Here is a 21,148-nt window from a genome sequence, read left to right as displayed (position 1 = left end):
CAGCAACTGAGGACCATGGGAGCAGGTAAGGTGTTTTTGAGTCTCACATGTGGCCCCTTTGCCTCCATTCTTGCAACCTTCAGTGGCTGCAGAATTTAAAACTACTGTGTAGCTTAGCCCTGAATGCTAGTACACCCTCAACCCACTCAAACTTGCCTTTCCCCATGCCCCCCAGTCAATCCATCCCTCAGACTGTCAAACCTTGTGTAGGCTCCATGTTGGATAGAGTGGCAAATCACCATATGAGGAAAATGTGATCCACCTTGTGTATGGTCTGACGCCATCCAACTACACAAGGTGGATCACATTTTCCTCATATGGTGATTTGCCACTCCATCCAACATGGAGCTTACACAAGGTTTGACAGTTGGAGGTATGGAGTGACTGGGGTCTGGGGAGCATGGGGGAAGGTGAGTATGGGTAGGTTGAGGGTTCACTAGCTATTAGGACAAAGCAACAGAGTCTCTTTAAGCCACCGAAGGCCACAAGGAGGGGGGGGCAAAAGGGCCACGTGTGACCAAAAAAACACCCTCCGCAATGAGCAGCCAATGTGAGGAGGATGCCAGTAACCTTGTGTAAGCTCCAATGCCATCCAACAAACAAATGCTTACACAAACGTGGACAGATGGAGTGAATGAGGAGTATGGAAGGTGTTGCGTAAGCCCTTGTACACACGGTTGGAGATTCCGTCGGAATGTGTCCTATCGGACCGTTTTGTCGGATATTCCGACTGTGTGTGGTATGCATCTGACTGTTTCTGTCGGAATATCCGTCGGACCAAATTTTCCAACTTGCTGGAAATATTTTCCGACAAACTGCTCCGATCGGACATACTCCGATCATGTGTAGAGATTTCCGATCGGACAAAGTGCCACGCATGCTCAGATCAAATTACGAGACCAAAGCTATTGGCTACTAGCCTGAACGTAGTCCCATCGTAACGAAATTACGTCATCACGTTCCGAAAGAAATCGGATTTTCCCGACAACTTTATCCGACCGTGTGTATGCAACAGTTTCGGACAAGATTTGGTTGTCAGAATGTCCGACCGCGTGTACAAGGGCTATGAGTGGGTTGAGGGTGAAGTAAAATCTCCGTCCAAGATAGGTGTTCCAGCATGAGTGGCTGGTCATCAGGATTACCATATGAGGAGGACCATCACCATCTCTTAGAAATTCAAGGGCTGCAAGGACCCCCCCAAAAAAAAAAAATAACCCCGCCCATGGCAACACTCACAATTTATAAACATAGATTGGTCTTTATTCAGGTCAGAAATATATTTTTCAGTATCGGATCTGGAGATCAGAGAGCAGAGCCAAAAAGATGCAAAGGTCCCACCCCAGTCCTTTATCAAGAATGAATCTACAGCTAAAACTCTTGTTCCCTTCTTTTTTTTTTTTCTTTTATTTGTGCCGATGCTGGTTTAATCACCAGCAACCGCAATAAGCTTGTAAAGCAGCATGGGAAATATCACCAGCCACAGAATCAGAAACCAAACAAAACCGTAAAAAAAAAACAAAAAAAACACAACTTTATCGTAAGGCTTAATTTGGTCACAAGACTATAAAAAAAAAGTAGCAGGCACATGTGGAATGTTAAGGCATTGCTGAACACCCAAAAAACTTTTTTAAAAAAAATTCCTACACCCCCCCAATTAAATAATTTTCTTCCCCCTGATGGACATAACAAAAACAAAATATAACCGGCTTCTTTTTTTTTGATCCTGGTCTGAACAATCACATGCAATGGAGGACAACCGATGAGAAAGTATTGGACGCTTCCGTCTTGCCGATCACTTTGAGCAGGGGTCTAGACGCTGTCCTTGATGATTTCTGGGTACCGAGGACCAGGGAGGATAAGAGAAGAGAGCAGAGAAAGGAGACAGCTAGGAGATGAGTGCTTGACGTGTCCCGATTCTGGCCAGGGGGGGCGGGGGGTTCTAGTGGTTTTGGCGTTCAGAGGATTTGCCTGGGCATGCCGTAACCGGTCATTCCGGACTGGGAGGCGCCCTTGTTGGTGCCCATCTGTAGACCGATGACGCTTTGCCCTTCTTTTAGTTTGTCTTGAGTGAATCCGCGTCTGTTCTCCATGGATTTCCTAAAGTGGTAGAGAAAAATGTTATTTTTTTTTTTTTTTAGCTGCGTCCTTTTTCACTCACCTTTTTTGTATGCCCCAGTTACCCCTGTTACGTTTCTCATAACTGGCACAGCAGATGTGCAAACCCAGGAACTCCGCACAAGGATGGTGAGAGCCCCTCATAATGGGCATGGCAGGTTGTACAGACCTGGGCACTTAAAAATGGTGGGAATTTGTTACAATGGGCACAGCAAGTGTGCACATCCAGGAACTTAGCACAGGGTTAGTGGGACCCAACCATAGTGGGCACGGCAGGTGTGTAAGACTGGGGACTCAGCATAGAGTTTGTGGGAACCCCACAGCAGATGTACAAACCCGGAAACTCTGTGCGGGGATGGTGGGGACCCCTCATATAGGGCTTAGCAGGTGTACAGACCTGAGATTCAGCACAAGAATGGTGGGAACCTCCTTACAATGGGCACAGCAGGTGTACAGACCCCGGAACTCAGCACAGTTATTGGTGGGATCCTGTTTAAAATGGGCACAGATTGAGGAACTCAGCACAGGCATGGTGAGAACCCCTCATATTGGGCACAACGGCTGCACAGACCCAGGAACTCAGCACAGGGCTGGTGGGAACCCTTCATAATGGGCACAACAGGTGTACAGACCCAGGAACTCAGCACAGTAATGGTGGGATCCTGTTACAATGGGCACAGCAGGTGCACAGACTGAGGAACTCAGCACAGGGATGGTAGGAACTCCTCATAATGGGCACAACAGGTGCACGGACCCAGGAACTCAGCACAGGGCTGGTGGGATCCTGTTACAATGGACACAGCAAGTGCACAGACTGAGGAGCTCAGCACAGGGATGGTGAGAACCCCACATAATGGGCACAACGGGTGCACAGACCCAGGAATTCGGCACAGGGCTGGTGGGAACCTCTCATAATGGGCATAGCAGGTATAGAGACCGTGGAACTCTGCACAGGGATGATGGGAACCCCTCATAATGGGCACGACGGGTGCACAGACTGAGGAGCTCAGCACAGGGATGGTGGGAACCCCTCATAATGGGCACAGCAGGTGTACAGACCCAGAAACTCAGCACATGGCTGGTGGGAACCCCTCATAATGGGCACAACAGGTGTACAGACCCAAGAACTCAGCACAGGGCTGGTGGAAACTTCTCATAATGGGCACAACAGGTGCACAGACTGAGGAACTCGGCACAGGGATGGTGGGAACCCTTCATGATGGGCACAACAGGTATACAGACCCGGGAACTCAGTTCAGGGATCTATAATCCCCAAGAAATAGAAGCTATCAGGGACTTTAACTCTCCAGGATTCCCCAAACATTAAAACGTCAAGTCAAAATTCCAGTCACACGGTAGGAATAAAGAAACTTGTTTTAAAAAATATATATTATTTGAACTTCCTTTTTGGTTTTATATGTGAAAGGTAAGTCTGTGGAATAACTTACTTGGGGAACCAGTTGGGGTCTCCTTTGAAATGTCCATCGCCCTTTGTAACGGCTAAACTGCCCAAGTTCATCAAAGTCCGCTGGACGCTGGCCATGTCTTTTCCTGTGAAAGAAATAAATGTTCAGTTTTGTAATTTTATCAATCAACTTGTTGCATTTGACTGTCAAAAACAAAAAGAAAAAAAATTAAAATCTTCACTCGATAAGACTACTAAAAAGTGATATTTAATTTTTTTTTTTTTTCTTTCTTTTCGTTTTTGGTAGGAGTGGAGGAAGTGAGGAACCTGGGGCTGTTTTTCTGGGTCCTTATAGGGGAGATTTTCTCCCTCGTTTCCCGTTTTGCCCCGTCCCACCTTCACACACAGGGTGTCATTGGAACAGGGAGTGACGGGAAATTTCTCCAGTGGGTAACAAAAACTGACAGAAGTTCTAAACCTTCCTTGTTCATTTCCCTCTATTTTTTTATTATATATATATATATATATATAATAAAATATATAAAATATAATATATATATATATATATATATATATATATATATATAATAAAATATATAAAATATAATATATATATATATATATATATATATATATATATATATATATATATATATATATATATATATATATATATATATAATAAAATATATAAAATATAATATATATATATATATATATATATATATGTGTGTGTATGTATATATAAAAATAATATATATATATATATATATATATATATATATATATATATATATATATATAATAAAATATATAAAATATAATATTATATATATATATATATAATAAAATATATAAAATATAATATATATATATATATATATATATATAATAATATATATATATATATATATATATATACACTTTTTTTATTATTTTTTTTTTCTCACATCCAGTTGCATGTCTGGGGTAAAAAATGAGGGGCAGTCTCCCGAAAGGGCCCCTCATTTTTAACCTCTCATGAGCTCTAAACCTTCACTACACCATCCAACCTAAACACGTTTTAGCTATTCATATCCTTTGGCGTCTGTCTTTAAAAAAAAATCCCTTTAAATATGTCCTTTCTGTAGGCCCACTATTCTCATAAACTGACTAATCTGTTTATAACCTATGAGTGTCAGCTCCATATAGTGGCCATAATATGGTATTTTCCTGATTTGAGGTTTTGCAGGAAAATACAGCATTATGGCCACTAGGTGGAGCTTAGGAGGAAATAATCATTATTAGACAAAATACGGAGATTGGTGAAAGCTGTGTGAATGCTTGAGATATTAGCACAGAAGATTTCTTTTTTTTTTTTTTATAAAGAAGTGGGCTTCGGACATGTGCGGTTTGTTTCGCTCCCCATCTGACAAAATTTTCTTTTCGGAGATTCAGATGTACCCGAATTTCCAAATGACATTCGTAATGAATTTAAACGAATTCCGAAATAATGAAACAAAATTTCGTCAGAAGAGCTAATTAACCGAATTGGTTTCAAATTAGATTCAAATAAGAAATTTGAAATTGTAAAGCATATTGCTGATTTCCTTCAAAGACTCTGTGTGTTAGACTACAGCCGACTTCCAAAATTCAAAAAGAATAGAATAAAACAGAAAATAAAATGAAAGAATAGAAGAGCATAGAATAGAAAAAAAAAATTTATAGAAAAAAAAAAAAAAAGAACAGAAAAAAATAGAATAAAACAGAATATAGCTGTCTTTCGAAAATTCCAATTTCTTAATTCGAATTTAGGATAGAATAAAATAGAATATGACTGTCTTCCAAAATTCGGAAAGAATAGAATAAAACAGACTAGAACAGAATAGAAAAAAATATAGAATATAGCCGTTTTTCGAACAGAATAAAATAGAATAATATAGCTGTTTTTTGAATAGAATAAAATAGAATATAGCTGTTTTTCAAATAGAATAAAATAGAATATAGCCGTCTTCTGAAATTTTAATTCTGAAAAGAATAAAGTAGAAAAGAATAGAACATAAAGGAATAGATCAGGAAAAAAAATAGAATAAAATAGAATATAGCCCTCGTCTGAAATTTGAATTCTGAAAAGAATAAAGTAAAAAAGAATAGAACATAAAGGAATAGATCAGGAAAAAAATAGAATAAAATAGAATATAGCCCTCTTCTGAAAAGAATAAAGTAAAAAAGAATAGAACATAAAGGAATAGATCAGGAAAAAAAATAGAATAAAATAGAATATAGCTCTCTTCTGAAATGTGAATTCTGAAAAGAATAAAGTAAAAAAGAATAGAAAATTAAAGGAATAAATCCATAAAAAAAATGAATAAAAAAAAAATAGATTATAGCTGTTTTTCGAATAGAATAAAATAGAATATAGCTGTCTTCCGAAATTTGAAAAGAATAAATTAGAAAAGAATAGAAAATAAAGGAATAGATCAGAAAAAATAGAATAAAAAAAATAGAATATAGCCCTCTTCTGAAATTTGAATTATGAAAAGAATAAAGTATAAAAGGAATAGAAAATAAAGGAATAGATCAGAAAAAAATAGAATTAAAAAAAAAATTGAATAAAATAGAATATAGCCCTCTTCCGAAATTTTAATTATGAAAAGAATAAAGTATAAAAGGAATAGAAAATAAAGAAATAGATCAGAAAAAAATAGAATAAAAAAATAAATAAATAGAATACAGCCCTTTTCCGAAATTTGAAAATAATTACAGAATACAATAGAAAAGAATAGAGTAAAACAACAGAATAGAAAATTAAAGGAATAGATAAAAAAAATAGAACAAAATAAAATATAGCCGTCTTCTGAAATTTGGATTTTAAAAATAATAAAGTAGAATAAAACAGAATAGAAAAAAATAGAGTAAAACAATAGAATAGAAAATAAAGGAATAGATCAGAAAAAAATAGAATATAGCCGTCTTCCGAAATTTGAATTTCGAAGTTTTGAATTGAATGAAATAGAAAGAATATAGCCGTCTTCTGAAATTTCGAATTTGAAATAGAATAGAACCAGCTATTCTTCCCAACGCATTTGGATGGATTCAATATTTTCTATTCCAATTCGATTTGAATCCAGTCAAAAACCAAACAAAATTAAATGGCACGAATTTCATTACGAATGCAACAAAACAAAATTAGTAACTTAACAAATCGACTCGAAAACAAACTTGGACATTATTTTATGGTTCTCACCTTCCCACAAGTCGACGGTCTGGAATAGGTCGGCAGGCGCTATTCCATATTTCTCGCAGGCCTTCAGGAACTGGGACACCTGCTCCATCTGTTTGAAGGCCATAGTGGAGGACTGGATTTTGGCAACTGAACCCGGAGCAAGGGAGTTGATCAGATGACACACAATCTGTAGAAGAAGAAGAAGGGAAGTTGGTGAGGTTCACCAACACTCTGTACAGGCTAACTAACGTTTGCCTCTTCGTCTTCTTCTGCTGACCTGCCTAACGACTGCGTTTCTCAAGGTGCAAGTTCACCTGTTAAACTTTCTACTCTTTATAAATCTCACCACTGAGCCGTTGTGCTTTAATGAACATCATGGTTGGGTTTTTTGGTCTTCTTGGTAATAGGTTACGTAAACCTCTAATAACCAATGGATTCCATAAAGTCAACCTGTCATGTACTTTATGTCAAAGACTACCCTTACCGTTGAATGTACAGCTTCAAGTTCTGACATTTCCCCCGAAGTCCCGTTATCCAATGACAGACCTTAAAGGCCAATTAAGAGGTGCCCCACTGGAAAAGGAGCGGCAGGTTTGGACCAAGGCTCCTGGAAGTTGCAATAGGCAAAGGAAGTCGCAAAAGGCAAAGGCCTTGGTTGGGTGGCTAAGTTCTGGAGATTCAGGGCTTCAAATGGGCTGATCTGGGCATAAATAATGGTATAGCTAAGTACAAGCTGACATTGTCGCTAACCTGTGCCATGTAAGGCAAGGCAACATCTTCAGTTGCCCCGGAACATAGAGAAATACCTGGTATGGAAGAAGCATGTAACTCTTTCCCCTTTCTTCCATGTTATAGCCCTGAATAGCCAATCACTACGCCCAACTACAGTCAATTGGGAGTTGGGTTAGGCCAGCCTTTCTCAACCTTTTTTTCCCCAGGGGAACCCTTAAAATAATTTTCAGGTCTCAGGGAACCCCTGATAAAACCAATTCATTGGGGGTCAGTGTGAACAATGCCCCTTGCTTTGGTGGTCAGTGAAAAGAATGCAGTTTTTTACAGTGAGGGTAAGAATGACCCTCTTACAGAAAGCTATAAAGATCATACCGCTGGCTCCTCCAAGTGACATTGGCTCAGAAGTATGTAGGCACCATCAAACAAGAAGTAAGCCACAGCTCAAGGAACCCCTAGCCATCTCTGGAGGAACCCTTGGGTTCCATGGAACCATTGGTGTCATACCACTGGCTCCTCCAAGTGACATTGGCTCAGAAGTATATAGGCACCATCAAACAAGAGGTAAGCCACAGCTCAAGGAACCCCTAGCCATCTCTGGAGGAACCCTTGGGTTCCACGGAACCATTGGTGTCATACCACTGGCTCCTCCAAGTGACATTGGCTCAGAAGTATATAGGCACCATCAAACAAGAGGTAAGCCACAGCTCAAGGAACCCCTAGCCATCTCTGGAGGAACCCTTGGGTTCCACGGAACCATTGGTGTCATACCACTGGCTCCTCCAAGTGACATTGGCTCAGAAGTATATAGGCACCATCAAACAAGAGGTAAGCCACAGCTCAAGGAACCCCTAGCCATCTCTGGAGGAACCCTTGGGTTCCACGGAACCATTGGTGTCATACCACTGGCTCCTCCAAGTGACATTGGCTCAGAAGTATATAGGCACCATCAAACAAGAGGTAAGCCACAGCTCAAGGAACCCCTAGCCATCTCTGGAGGAACCCTTGGGTTCCACGGAACCATTGGTGTCATACCACTGGCTTCTCCAAGTGACATTGGCTCAGAAGTATGTAGGCACCATCAAACAAGAAGTAAGCCACAATTCAAGGAACCCCTAGCCATCTCTGGAGGAACCCTGGTTGAGAATGGCTGGGTTAGGCATTAAACCTGTGTAAACTCCAACCAGATTGACTTTATAGCAATGTAAGTTTGGTCAAGCAACTATTTCAATTATGACTATAGACGACCTTAGATGAGAGTATCCTAGTTCAGCCAATTTCAAGCAGATCATGAGATGATCTAAAGGTTATGGGGCACTGAAGGAGACCACCAGCCAAGTCTGGCCAGGAAGGGGAAATCTGGATCGTCAGGTTGGGAAAGCCTTGTCTTATCCCCTTTGAGAGGGATGATGCCCCATCATTGGTGTCAGTGGGAGGAATGGTGCCCCATCATTGATGTCAGTGGGAGGAATGCTCCTTGCAGTTCCGGATAAAGGCAAGCAAAGAGCCACATCCAGGCTGCAGGCCGCAGTTTGGAGACTACTGGTCTATGGCAACAATGCATGATTTGGCTTTAGAAGCAGGAGAAAACTTTTTAATCCACTATTAATTCTATACCCATAATACCCATTGGAAAGTCAAGTCCTCCCACTACAATAGTTGTGGAGCCATGGTCTAACTTCTGTCCCAGTCTGTATTCCAAGAGTCTCACCAAAAGGATGCTGCTGATTACTTTTGGTTCTATCAAAATTCCAATGCCCTCCCTACCCAAAGACAGGTAAGTGGCCCATCATCGATCTAGTCTACTCACCACGCCATCCTTCAACCACTTCTGAAAGCCAATTTTCCCAGCCTCCTCCGGTTCGCCGACCTTATTGCCGCACTGAACGCTAATCCATTGCACCAGGATGTTCTCCAGCTCCGGGTCGTACTTCAGGTCAATCTTCAACTGGACTTCTCTGCTCAGTCCGTAGGATGGTCCTTTGTTTGCCATTTTGTAAGTGTTGGTAGTTGGGGTTTCTGCAAGAAAAAAAACATTGAAGCACATATTACCGGAAATATTACTACAATTCGATGATCACATAACAGGCTTCTTAAAGTAGACTTTTCCACCCTTCCACAAGCCAGCAGGAACATTGTCCTCCTTATTAAATCCAATTATTTTAAGTAAAAAAAGTCCAAAAGAAATTCTGCCGTTGAGCTCCCCCACACATTCAAAACCCCTGAAAATAAAGGGAAGCATAGTTATTCGGTTCTGGGACTGTAGTGCTTGATAAGTCTGCAAGGAAGCCACCATGTTGGTCCCACCCAAGAATCAGAAGACTTCAGATCCAAAGTATATTTTCCTGATACTCCTAGAGATGCCCCTTCTTTTCTTATGTTTTGAGCTCCCCCACATGACCTAATGCCTAGGCACAGATCACATGACCCTAATAATAAACTGCCACAAATAAGCGTCTCTTTATTCTATTCTGGGGTGTACTCCATTGGCATCCCCAGTACTGTGACCAAGCTGTCGTGGACAGCTCAACTACCAAGAAACTGGATCCCGGGACTGAGCCAAAAGCTGGACAGCTTACTAAAAAGCGGGACTATCCCGGCAAATCCGGGACGGTTGGCAAGTATGTGTGTATTCATCCAAGCAGTCCAATGTTCGCTTGTTTGTGGGCAATCGAGGGCAGTAAATATGTGGCTCTACTGCCCCCTGGTGGTGGTGGCTCGTGCGAAAGGAGCTTTCATAATGTCGTAGAAGACTGGAAAGAGTCTTTTTGCTTTCAACTTCAACTGGTTGACTTGTGATGAGATCAGAGGACCAACAAGACGCAACTGTTGTGCGGTACTGCTAAGGAGGAAGCGGAGCCTGAATATATAATGAACAAATATGGCTGCTCCTCTGCCCGCATATAATTTACACACTGTACGTGGAAACTAGGCTTTAAATACGCGATACAGCAATCTTACAGCATAATGATCTCTTTCACGTGTTTATCACAAAGACCTTTAATAGAACGATCGTTCCCCTTTAAATCACAACACCCCCCACCCCCCCCCCCCCCCATATTCCTATATTTCCTGCTCAATTCCACTTTCAGATCGTCTTCTCTAAGCTCCGCCTTTTTAAAGCTCGTTGTCGTAATGACCTCTTTTTTACCTTTTTTGAAGCTTCAACTCTGAGGGACCCGGAAACCGGGGGGCCCGCAGGAGCTTCCTTGCCACGTCCTATTTGTGTTTTAGAGGAAGTGGGTATTCTCCGATATTCTCCTGGGGTGCCCCTAGGGGCACGCCTTTGATCTACTTAACCCTTCAGTCACAACCTGTTCCCAGAACACCCATCTACTGTATAACAAAAATAGGGGGTGAGCTTTAACTGATTTTTATTTTTTATTTTTTTTTACATCTGTGTTGCTGATCCCTTGCAGCTTCTTTGCAGCCACTTCCCGGCTGCATGTACTCCAGTGATGATGGCTGCATGGTATTTCCTGACAGCGGTGGATCAAGTCGATGCAATGTGTATTGAAATGGTCAACTGTGGTACCCAATGGGAAGCCCGGGGTGGCAACCCAGGAGCACAGCTGGGAGACTGTGACAAAGCGTTGTCACCCTATAACAGGAAGTGCCTGAGCGAGGCGGGATCACCAGGGATTACTTTAATGAAAGTTGCAAATTTTAAAAAAAATATTGAAAATTTACTTTTTTGGAAGTAACATGAACATGTTAAAATTTATAAGATTTTTACTATTTTAGTGGGTTTATGGCTACTTTAGTCATTTAAATCAATTAACTGGTTCTTTTTTAGTCTTGCGTGTGTTCTTACAGCATGACAGGATATAGATTGTGGAGCAGATGTTGCTCATTATTATATTTTCTTTTTTTTTTTACATCCTACAAACAAAGGAGTTTTTCCGAAAACAGCCCCCGGGGTACATTTGTCGCTAGGACGCGAGGCACGGATTGTGTGATATTTCTTATGTTAGCACAGCTGTGGAGGGGCGCTCCCTGGCCTACATGCTGGGGAACAGGGAGGGACATTGTGACCACAGAGATGGGGGCATTCAATGAATACATGATTTCATATTTTATTTTATTGTATTTTATCGTCTTTTTTATTGTATTTTAAAGTATTTTATTTTATCATATTTTTTTTTTATTGTATTTTATTTTATCGTATTTTATTTTATCGTATTTTATTTTATCGTATTTTATTTTATCGTATTTTATTCTATCATATTTTAATTTATTGTATTTTATTTTATCATACTTCATATGATAAAATAAAATCCGATAAAGTAAAATACAATGCAATAAAATAAAAATCTGATGCAATAAAATATGACACAATAAAAAAATACAATAAAATAGAATACAATAAAATACGATAAAATAAAATATTTTATTCTATCATATTTTATTGTATTGTATCGCAATGTATTTTATTGTATTGTATCATATTTTATTTATTTTTATTTTTTTATTGTGCCATATTTTATTGTATCAGATTTTTATTTTATTGCATTGTATTTTACTTTATTGGATTTTATGTCATCGTAATTTATCTTCTTGTATTTTACATTATCAAATTTATTGTATATTTTACTTTATTGTACTTAATCGAATTTTATTTTATTTATTTTTTGGTGTGGTGTTTTATTGTATTTTATTTTATAATATTGTATTGTAAATTTTATCCTGTATGTTTTTACACTTAAAATTATATATGATGTACCCTTCCTACTGAAAAATGCTTTTTTTGCTTTTTACATTTTTAATACAAATAAGATGTCCTCTGCCTTTCAAGCTTGTTAAATGACTGCTGAGATGAGATCAATTGGACAATTAAGGGTATTTATATAATAAAAATAAAAAAACATAGCTGCTCCCCCATTGAAACTGTGTGTCAATTTTCTTCTGTGCAAATAGGGCAAAGTCGAACGTTCTCAGACTATGTTCTTTGCGGATCAAATGTAAGTGGATAAAATACCACATTATGGCCATTAGATGGAGCGCAGGAGCATTCTTCTGTCCTATGATATACAGCCTTCTAGTGGCCATAATGCAGTATTGTTCCTCCGCGTCATCTAGTAGCCATAATGCAGTATAGTTCCCCAGCTCCATCTAGTGGCCATAATGCAGTATTGTTCCCACACTTCATCTAGTGGCCATAATGCAGTATTGTTCCCCTGCGTCATCTAGTGGACATAATACAGTATAGTTCCCCGACTCCATCTAGTGGCCATAATACAGTATTGTTCCCAGCTCCATCTAGTGGCCATAATGCAGTATTGTTCCCCTGCGTCATCTAGTGGACATAATACAGTATAGTTCCCCGACTCCATCTAGTGGCCATAATGCAGTATTGTTCCCCTGTGCCATCTAGTGGCCATAATACAGTATTTATTGTTTCCCTGTGCCATCTAGTGGCTATAATGCAGTATTGTTCCCCCTGCTCGATCTAGTGGCCATTATGCAATATTGCTCCTCCGCCCCATCTAGTGGCCATTACGCAGTATTGCTCCTCAGCTCCATCTAGTGGCCATAACACAGTATTGCACCTCGGCTCCATCTAGTGGCCATAATGCAGTATTGTTCCTCCGCTTCATCTAGTGGCCATAATACAGTATTGTTCCCAGCTCCATCTAGTGGCCATAATACATTATTGTTCCCTGGCTCCATCTAGTGGCCATAATACATTATTGTTCCCTGGCTCCATCTAGTGGCCATAATACATTATTGTTCCCTGGCTCCATCTAGTGGCCATAATGCAGTATTGTTCCTCCGCTTCATCTAGTGGCCATAATACAGTATTGTTCCCCTGCACCATCTAGTGGCCATAATACAGTATTGTTCCCCTGCACCATCTAGTGGCCATAATACAATATTGTTCCCCTGCACCATCTAGTGGCCATAATACAGTATTGTTCCCCGACTCCATCTAGTGGCCATAATGCAGTATTGTTCCCCGACTCCATCTAGTGGCCATAATACAGTATTGTTCCCCGACTCCATCTAGTGGCCATAATACAGTATTGTTCCCCGGCTCCATCTAGCGGCCATAATACAGTATTTTCCCCATTCACACATTCAAGCTGTTGAGAGTATAGCCTGAGAACATTCGATTTCAAACATTTTACAGTTGCCACCAATGCTGGAATAAAGGGGACATCTTCCAATGGGGGACACCTGTTTAAGTGTTCTGATTTCCTCCTTTTTTTTATTTATTTTTTTGGATATCTTTCCACACTTCCTGTTGTGTCACTAGAACAGGAAGTGAGGGGATTTTTTCTCAACGGAGTCACAGATAGCAGAAAGAAATCTGAAAGCACATTCAACCTTATCATACTCCTATCTATAACTAAAACAGGTTTTGGCCTTTAGATACGATCCTTTTTTTTTTTTTCTACGATCCCTAATGACAAATGATGAGTAATTGTAAGAAATTTGCAGTGCTGTACGAGATTTGACCTCTTCATTAGAGCAAAGGGATTAGAGGGCTGTCAGAGTTCATTCGGTAAGAGATTCACCATCTGTATGCACGCCACATCCTTACTGTGTTATCCGCTGAGCTCACCACTTCCTCTGATGTTCTCTGTTACAGGAACCCCGCACGTTTCATAAACCATATGAAGTCATTTTAAAGTGGAACCCCGAAAAAAAAACAGGTAAGAGGAGCATGTCTATTACACACAGCCCTATGGATGATGCACTGCAATGGTCTGTAACTGAGCACCTAATTGCCACACCCAGACTATTATCACATGGGAGAGGAGAAGGCGTGTCCTGCTCTGAGCGCCTAATAGTCACACCCATACTATTGAGCCTAATGTCCCCACCCAAGGCATGGGGGCCCGATGGCCGCACCCAAGGCATGGGGGCCCGATGGCCGCACCCAAGGCATGGGGGCCCGATGGCCGCACCCAAGGCATGGGGGCCCGATGGCCGCACCCAAGGCATGGGGGCCCGATGGCCGCACCCAAGGCATGGGGGCCCGATGGCCGCACCCAAGGCATGGGGGTCCGATGGCCGCACCCAAGGCATGGGGGCCCCATTGCCGCACCCAAGGCATAGGTGCCCGTTGGCTGCACCCAACTACATGGGAGGGCACATTGGCCGCACCCAAGGCATGGGGGCCCGATGGCCGCACCCAAGGCATGGGGGCCCGATGGCCGCACCCAAGGCATGGGGGCCCCATTGCCGCACCCAAGGTATGGGGGCCCCATTGCCGCACCCAAGGCATGGGGGTCCGATGGCTGAACCCAAGGTATGGGGGCCCCATTGCCGCACACCCAAGGCATAGGTGCCCGTTGGCTGCACCCAACGACATGGGGGGGCACATTGGCCGCACCCAACGGCATGGGGACCCGATGGCCGCACCCAACGGCATGGGGACCCGATGGCCGCACCCAACGGCATGGGGACCCGATGGCCGCACCCAAGGCAAGGAAACACGATGGCCGCACCCAAGGCATGGGGGCCTGATGGCCCCACCCAATGGCATGGGGGGCCCTGTTGGCCACATTCAATATTAAATGGCCATTACCAACACATAAAAGCTCAAAAGGCATGCCTTGATCTAAGCGCCTAATAGCTTCACCCAATCTCTTGCCACATGAGAGATTAGAAGGCGTGTCTTGCACTATGCACATACCGACTTTCAGAAAGTCAGCATTTGCATAGGTTCTGGCCCGCTAGAAGCAGATTGGGGCATCCAAAGGTGAAGGTAAGAGCTTACTACCAAGATACCGCATTACATTGATCAGTATGGGGACCTTTTAGGGAATGTCACACTCAAAAAATATTCCTATAAAACAATTCTAATGCCAGTTGCTTCTGTAATATCTTCCCCTTTGTCTGCACGGCCGGTTTTGCTGCTGTTGGCGTGCCCCGTACTATAGGATCGCTCTGTCCTAAAGGCGGAGACACCAATTTCTAAAGCTGGAATGTTTTGGTGGTATTGTCCCGCCCCCGATGTATATGATAAGAATTGCATATCTAGGGAAGGGATACAGGCCATTACATGTGGCAAAGTATGAAATCATTTTAGGAATTCAATGAAAAAAAAAAAAAGTGCAATGTATGGATTAAGTGAAAGTTTCCTTTGGCATGGTGTTCCCCTTTTAGTGCCCCTTTAAATATATAATTAAATATATATAATTAAATATAATATGTGTAATTTTCTAGCAAAAAATAAATGATGATTTTTTACATGTAGGGGAGGAGTGCCAGATTTGGCCCGGCATGGAAGTGGTTAATAAGATTATTTAGGCTAATAAAAAATAAAAATAAACCCTAGGACAAAGTGTTCCCGGTAACAATGGGAATGGATGTTATACTTTAGCTATTCATCACCTGGCCGGTCAGCTGCGTACAATGTGGCGGGCGTGTCACACACCAGGCAGGAAGGTTGGCACAGGTTGGGTAATCAGTTCCTCTGTATATTCTTTGGGCACGGCCGTGTTTGCCATTGACAGGCGTGATGGGCCGGCTTCACACCACGCTGAGGGGAGCCGCTACCAAACTGATTTTAGACGCCTTTGTCTAATCATCGGGTGGAGTAATGTTTGAAAAGGTGGGGATTTCCTTTTTTCTTTTTAAGATATTGATTTACTGTCCCAAGTACGACATTGGCTGTGTCTATGTAGGGCTCATTCACACCACAACATATGCGTGTTGCATTTTTCGGGAATGTGAACGCATTGCGCTGAAGGAAGTGGCGCATGCTGTACTTTTTTCAGGGCCGGGCAAATGCAACGCGCTGGTGTGCACTTTGTTTATAAGGAACCTTTATTTTTATTTTTTCCTTAGAACCACCTGCAGGTCACATGGGGCAGATTTATCTTAACTTCCTGTCCCAGAGACGCAACACAAAGTTAGTTGTTAGTGGAACAGGTATCCCCCCCCCCCCCAATGGATGGTTTCCCCCAGGGCCATCTTTAATATTGATAGGACCCTGGGCCCTCCTAAATCTGCTTATCAACTATGTGTGGGCTCAAGGGGCAGCTGCCTTGGGTCCCACAACAAGCTGTCCCTTTTGCCCTGTGTTAAAGACGGCCCTGCCATGGCTATCTTTAATATTGATTGGACTCTGGGCAAACATTTTTCTTGGGGTCCTCCTAAATCTGCTTATCAACTATGTGTGGGGCTCAAGGGGCAGCTACCTTGGGTCCCAAAATAATGACTGGGCCTGGGGCAGCTGTCCCTTTTGCCCTGTGTTAAAGACGGCCCTGCCAGGGCCGTCTTTAATATTGATTGGACTCTGGGAAAACATTTTCTTGGGGCCCTCCTAAACCTGCTAATCAACTATGTGTGGGGCTCAAGGGGCAGCTACCTTGGGTCCCACAACAATGACTGGGCCTGGGGCAGCTGTCCCTTTTGCCCTGGTGTTAGACAGCCCTGCATGTGGGTGTTCCCTATGCAAATGCACCCTGCCTAGGAACACCCACTCTTCCAAGATGACAACCACTTACCCAAAACATTTTTGATATTTGCATAACTCCTCCCACTGCTTGCATCAGGGCTGGGAGCTCCAGAGAGGAGTACTGGTGAGGTTTTTTTTTTTTCAGGTATATGCAAACTATGGCCCTCCAGCTTTTGCAGAACTACAAGTCCCATGAGGCATAGCAAGACTCTGACAGCCACAAGCATGACACCAAGAGGCAAAGGCATGATGGGACGTGTAGTTTTCCAACAGTTGGAGGTCCATAGTTTGCATGTCCCTGAGCCTTTTCCTCCCCAGCTTGACGGTCCCTGACCCGCCCCTTGATTTAGGTTCTGTCAATCATGGAGGGTTGGCGTCACATGTGGGTGGTCTGTGTCCAGATCCAGCCAGCCCAGGAACACCCACCCATTAAGGGCATTTTGATATGCACTGTTTGCATCAGGGTTGAGGGTTCTTAAGTGGAGTACTGAGGCCGGGTGCTGTGATGTTTTCAGGAAGTTATGTACAGAATCCTGCCAGCCCCTCCCACCAGCCATGATCTGCCTGCCATGACATACAGAATGGAAATACCTGGAATGAAAGTGAGGGAAATTCCAATATTTTGAGTGGTCACCAGAACAAGAATAGAGCGGAAACCAGGGCCACCCTTAACACGGGACAAAAGGGGCAGCTGCCCCAGGCCCAGTCATTATTGTGGAGCCCAAAGCAGCTGCTCCTTGAGCCTCGCACTACCTGCAAATCGTTTAAAAGCTGAATTTAGGAGGGCCCAAGAAAATGTTCGCCCAGGGTCCAATCAATATTAAAGATGGCCCTGCCCACGTGATGCTGAGCCTTCGTGATTGGAAGAACTGAAATCCAATGAATGAACAGGGCGGGCCAGGGACAGTCAGGCTGAAGAGGAAAGTCCTAATGCAAGCAATGGGAGGGGTTATGTAAATATTAAAATGCCTTAAAGCGGGAGTTCCGCCGTTTTTATTTTTTTTATTTTTTTAAAAGCCAGCAGCTACAAATACTGCAGCTGCTGACTTTTAAAATAAGGACACTTACCCGCCCAGCGCACCCGCGATGTCGGCACCCCAAAGCCGATCTCTCGATCGTCTCTCGGGTGCTGCCGCCGCCATCTTGGCTATGGGAATCAGGAAGTGGAGCCTTGCGGCTTCATTTCCCGGTTCCCTACTGCGCATGCGCGAGTCGCGCTGCGCAATAAGGATGGTCCCCGCTGTCTCTGGGATCCGTGTGTTTCCGAGCAGACAGCGGGGGACCTGCGGAACGGGGCATAGATTCTGCGGAAAAGGGGCGTAGATTCTGCAGATATCTATGCTGGAAGTGGGTGCAGATACCTGTACTGTACAGGTACCTGCACCCCTTCCCCCCTGAAAGGTGCCAATTGTGGCGCCGGAGGGGGGGAGGGTTCCAATGAGCGGAAGCTCCACTTTAGGGTGGAGCTCCGCTTTAATGGGGGGGGGGGGGGAGGATGCCAGCCTGGAGGAGTGAGCGTTCCTAGGCTGCATTGCTAACGCCCACATGTGATGCTGAACCTTTATGATTGGGGAAAAACTGGAATCTAATGAAAGGGGCGGGCCAGGGCCAGGGTCCGGTCAGGCTGAGGAGGAAAGGGCTAGAATGATGCCAGATGTCCTCCAGCCAGGAAATGAGCCAGGCTCTATCTGACTTGGTGCAGCTTCTAATGCACATTGTAAGAAGCTCACAGTGTGCAGTGAAAGCGGAGTAAGCCCTTTAAGTCCAGGAGATGAGCCGGTACAACTGGAGGTCAGATTTAATATGGAAGCTGATAACTCTATCAAATGCGTTCGTCATCACAACATTACTGGTATGCGTTTCACCGCTGTGTACGGGTGCACAGATTTGTATTTTAGCTCATTGGTTGGTACTTTGCTGTTGTCGGTGGGCACGCGCAGTCACACCATAAACAGGAGGAGAAAAGTGCGTACAGGCTGCAGCCCTTTGTCTTAGCAACCGTCTGGCTGGTTATGGCCTGTACATGACGAGATCTTGGCTGATTTCCGGACAAGTGGTGGAAAAGTACTGAGGCAGCTCAATGCGGGGACCTTGGCTCTGACTCGGCTGTGTTTGTTTTGCAGTTGAGAAACAGAAGTTGGTATGTGAGCGAGATGAGGACTTTCAAAGAAAACTCAACATGTGCTTCCACCAGTAAATACTTCAAGATTTTCTTAAAGGGAAAGGAACATCTCCTCCTCACCAGCATACAGTGTATTTACTGTATACTATACAGACGAAGATCTGTGAACATCTGGCCTTCAAATCCTACGAGTTTGTTGGGCATATCATTCCAAGCCCCCTTTGTAGCTCTACCAGCCTCTCTGCTCTTCTAGGAAGGCCTTCCGCAAAACTTTGGAGGGTGTCTGGAAATTCGTGCCCACTGAGCCTAAAGATTGGTGAGGTCAGGTACTGATGTTGGATAAGACCTGGCTCGCATTCAGCATTCCAATTCGTCCCAAAGGTGGTCCGTAGGGTTGAGGTCAGGGCTCTGTGAAGACATACAATTTCCTCTGCACCCAACTGTCAAACCACATCTGTATGTAGTTGGTCACCATTTATGAGCTCACAATTGGGGCTTCAGTTCATCCCAAAGGTGTTCAGTAGGGTTGAGGTCAGGGCTCTGTGAAGGACACTCAAGCTTATGCACACCAAACTGGTCAAACCGTGTCTTTATGTAGTTGGCCACCATTTATGAGGTCAGGTACTGTTGGATGAGAAGCCCTGGCTCACAATTAGGGCTTCAGTTCATCCTAAAGGTGTTCAATAGGGTTGAGGTCAGGGCTTAGTGCAGGACACTCAAGTTCCTTTACACCCACCTGGCCAGACCATGTCTTTATAGAGCAAGCCACCATTTATGAGGTCCGGTATTGTTGGATGAGAAGACCTTGGTCACAATTGGGGTTTCAGTTCATACCAAAGGTGTTCAGTAGGGTTGAGGACAGGGCTCTGTGAAGGCCACTCAAGTTCCTTAACATTAAACTGGTCAAATCATGTCTTTATGGCTTTGTACGAAGGGGTACAGTCATGGTGGAAGAGAAAAGGGCCTTCACCAAACTGTTACCAAAAGGTTGGAAGAGGACAATTGTCTAAAAATGTCTTAAAGTAGTTGTACACCCTGTACAACCACTTTTACCTACAGGTAAGCCTATATTAAGGGTTTAAGAGATATTTACAATAAAGCCGTGCACTGATGTCTACGGCGCATGCGCACTTTAGAAAGGGAAGATCGTGCCGTTTCTAAAGGGGGTCATGCCATGACTGGCGGCTCCCGCGACTCCGGGCAGTCACAGAGCTGGAGTTTGCGGCCTCGGAAGGAAGAGGGGTGAAGATGGACGCCCGCCGCTAGTGGGGACAGCAGTGACATCGCAGGCTTCATTTTCAGGTAAGTGGCACATAATGGGCTACTATGCGGTGCATAGTCAGGGCTCTGTGAAGGACACTCTAGCTTATGCACACCAAACTGGTCAAACCGTGTCTTTATGTAGTTGGCCACCTTTGCAGAGAAATAAAGTTCTCTTACCTTTGCAGAGAAATAAAGGGGAAGTAAAACCCATCAGGGTTTACTTCCTCTTTAATATTCTATAGAATTAACAGAACTGGAAACACCTGAACTCAATAATGTCGAGGTTGTGTCCACACTCAAGTTTCTTCACACCAAACTGGTCAAACCATGTCTTTGCGGAGCTGGCCACCATTTATGATTGCAGGTACTGATGTTGGATGGGAAGACCTGGCTTGCAATCAACGTTCCAATTCATTCTAAAGGGGTGGTCAGTAGGATTGAGGTCAGGGCTCTGTGCAGGATGCTCAAGGTCCTCCACATCAAACTGGTCAAACCACGTCTTTTATGGATCTGACCACCATTTTGTGAAGTCAGGTACTGATGTATGAGAAGACCTGATCATGTTGCATAAGAAGATCTGGCTTGTAATTAATATTCCAATTCATCCTAAAAGTGTTCAGTACGGTTGAGGTCAGGGATCTGTGCAGGCCACTCAAGTTCCTCCACAATAAGCTAGTCAAACCATGTCTTTTATGGAGCTGGCCACCATTTATGAGGACAGGTACAGATGTTGTATGAAAAGACTTGGCTTGCAACCATAGTTCCAATTAATTCTAAAGGTGTTCAGTAGGTTTGACATCAGGGATCTGTGCAGGACACTCGACTTCCTCCACACCATCCTGGTCATACCATATCTTTTATGGAACTGGCTTTGTGTCATGCTGGAACAGAAGAGGA

The 21,148-nt window shown here is 43.2% G+C and overlaps 1 protein-coding gene across 1 annotated transcript in view; it reads right to left on the bottom strand.

Moving 5' to 3' along the window:
• Positions 1-1,238: 1,238 nt before the first annotated feature.
• Positions 1,239-21,148, bottom strand: part of TAGLN2 (transgelin 2) — a 60,936-nt gene continuing 41,026 nt past the window's right edge. The window contains exons 2-5 of the mRNA XM_077464123.1: positions 9,265-9,473; positions 6,747-6,912; positions 3,564-3,666; positions 1,239-2,097 (exon numbers count right to left, since the gene is read on the bottom strand). Coding sequence (XP_077320249.1) covers positions 1,956-2,097; positions 3,564-3,666; positions 6,747-6,912; positions 9,265-9,447 — 594 coding nt within the window. The 5' untranslated portion in view covers positions 9,448-9,473 and the 3' untranslated portion in view covers positions 1,239-1,955. The remainder of the gene's footprint in view (positions 2,098-3,563; positions 3,667-6,746; positions 6,913-9,264; positions 9,474-21,148) is intronic.

Source organism: Lithobates pipiens, unplaced genomic scaffold, assembly GCF_037356315.1.
Source record: "Lithobates pipiens isolate NorthernLeopardFrog02 unplaced genomic scaffold, aLitPip1_a1.2 Scaffold_30, whole genome shotgun sequence".
Classification (NCBI taxonomy): domain Eukaryota; kingdom Metazoa; phylum Chordata; class Amphibia; order Anura; family Ranidae; genus Lithobates; species Lithobates pipiens.
The sequence above is the reverse complement of the archived record's forward strand: the minus strand, read 5'-3'. Positions and strand labels throughout refer to the sequence as shown.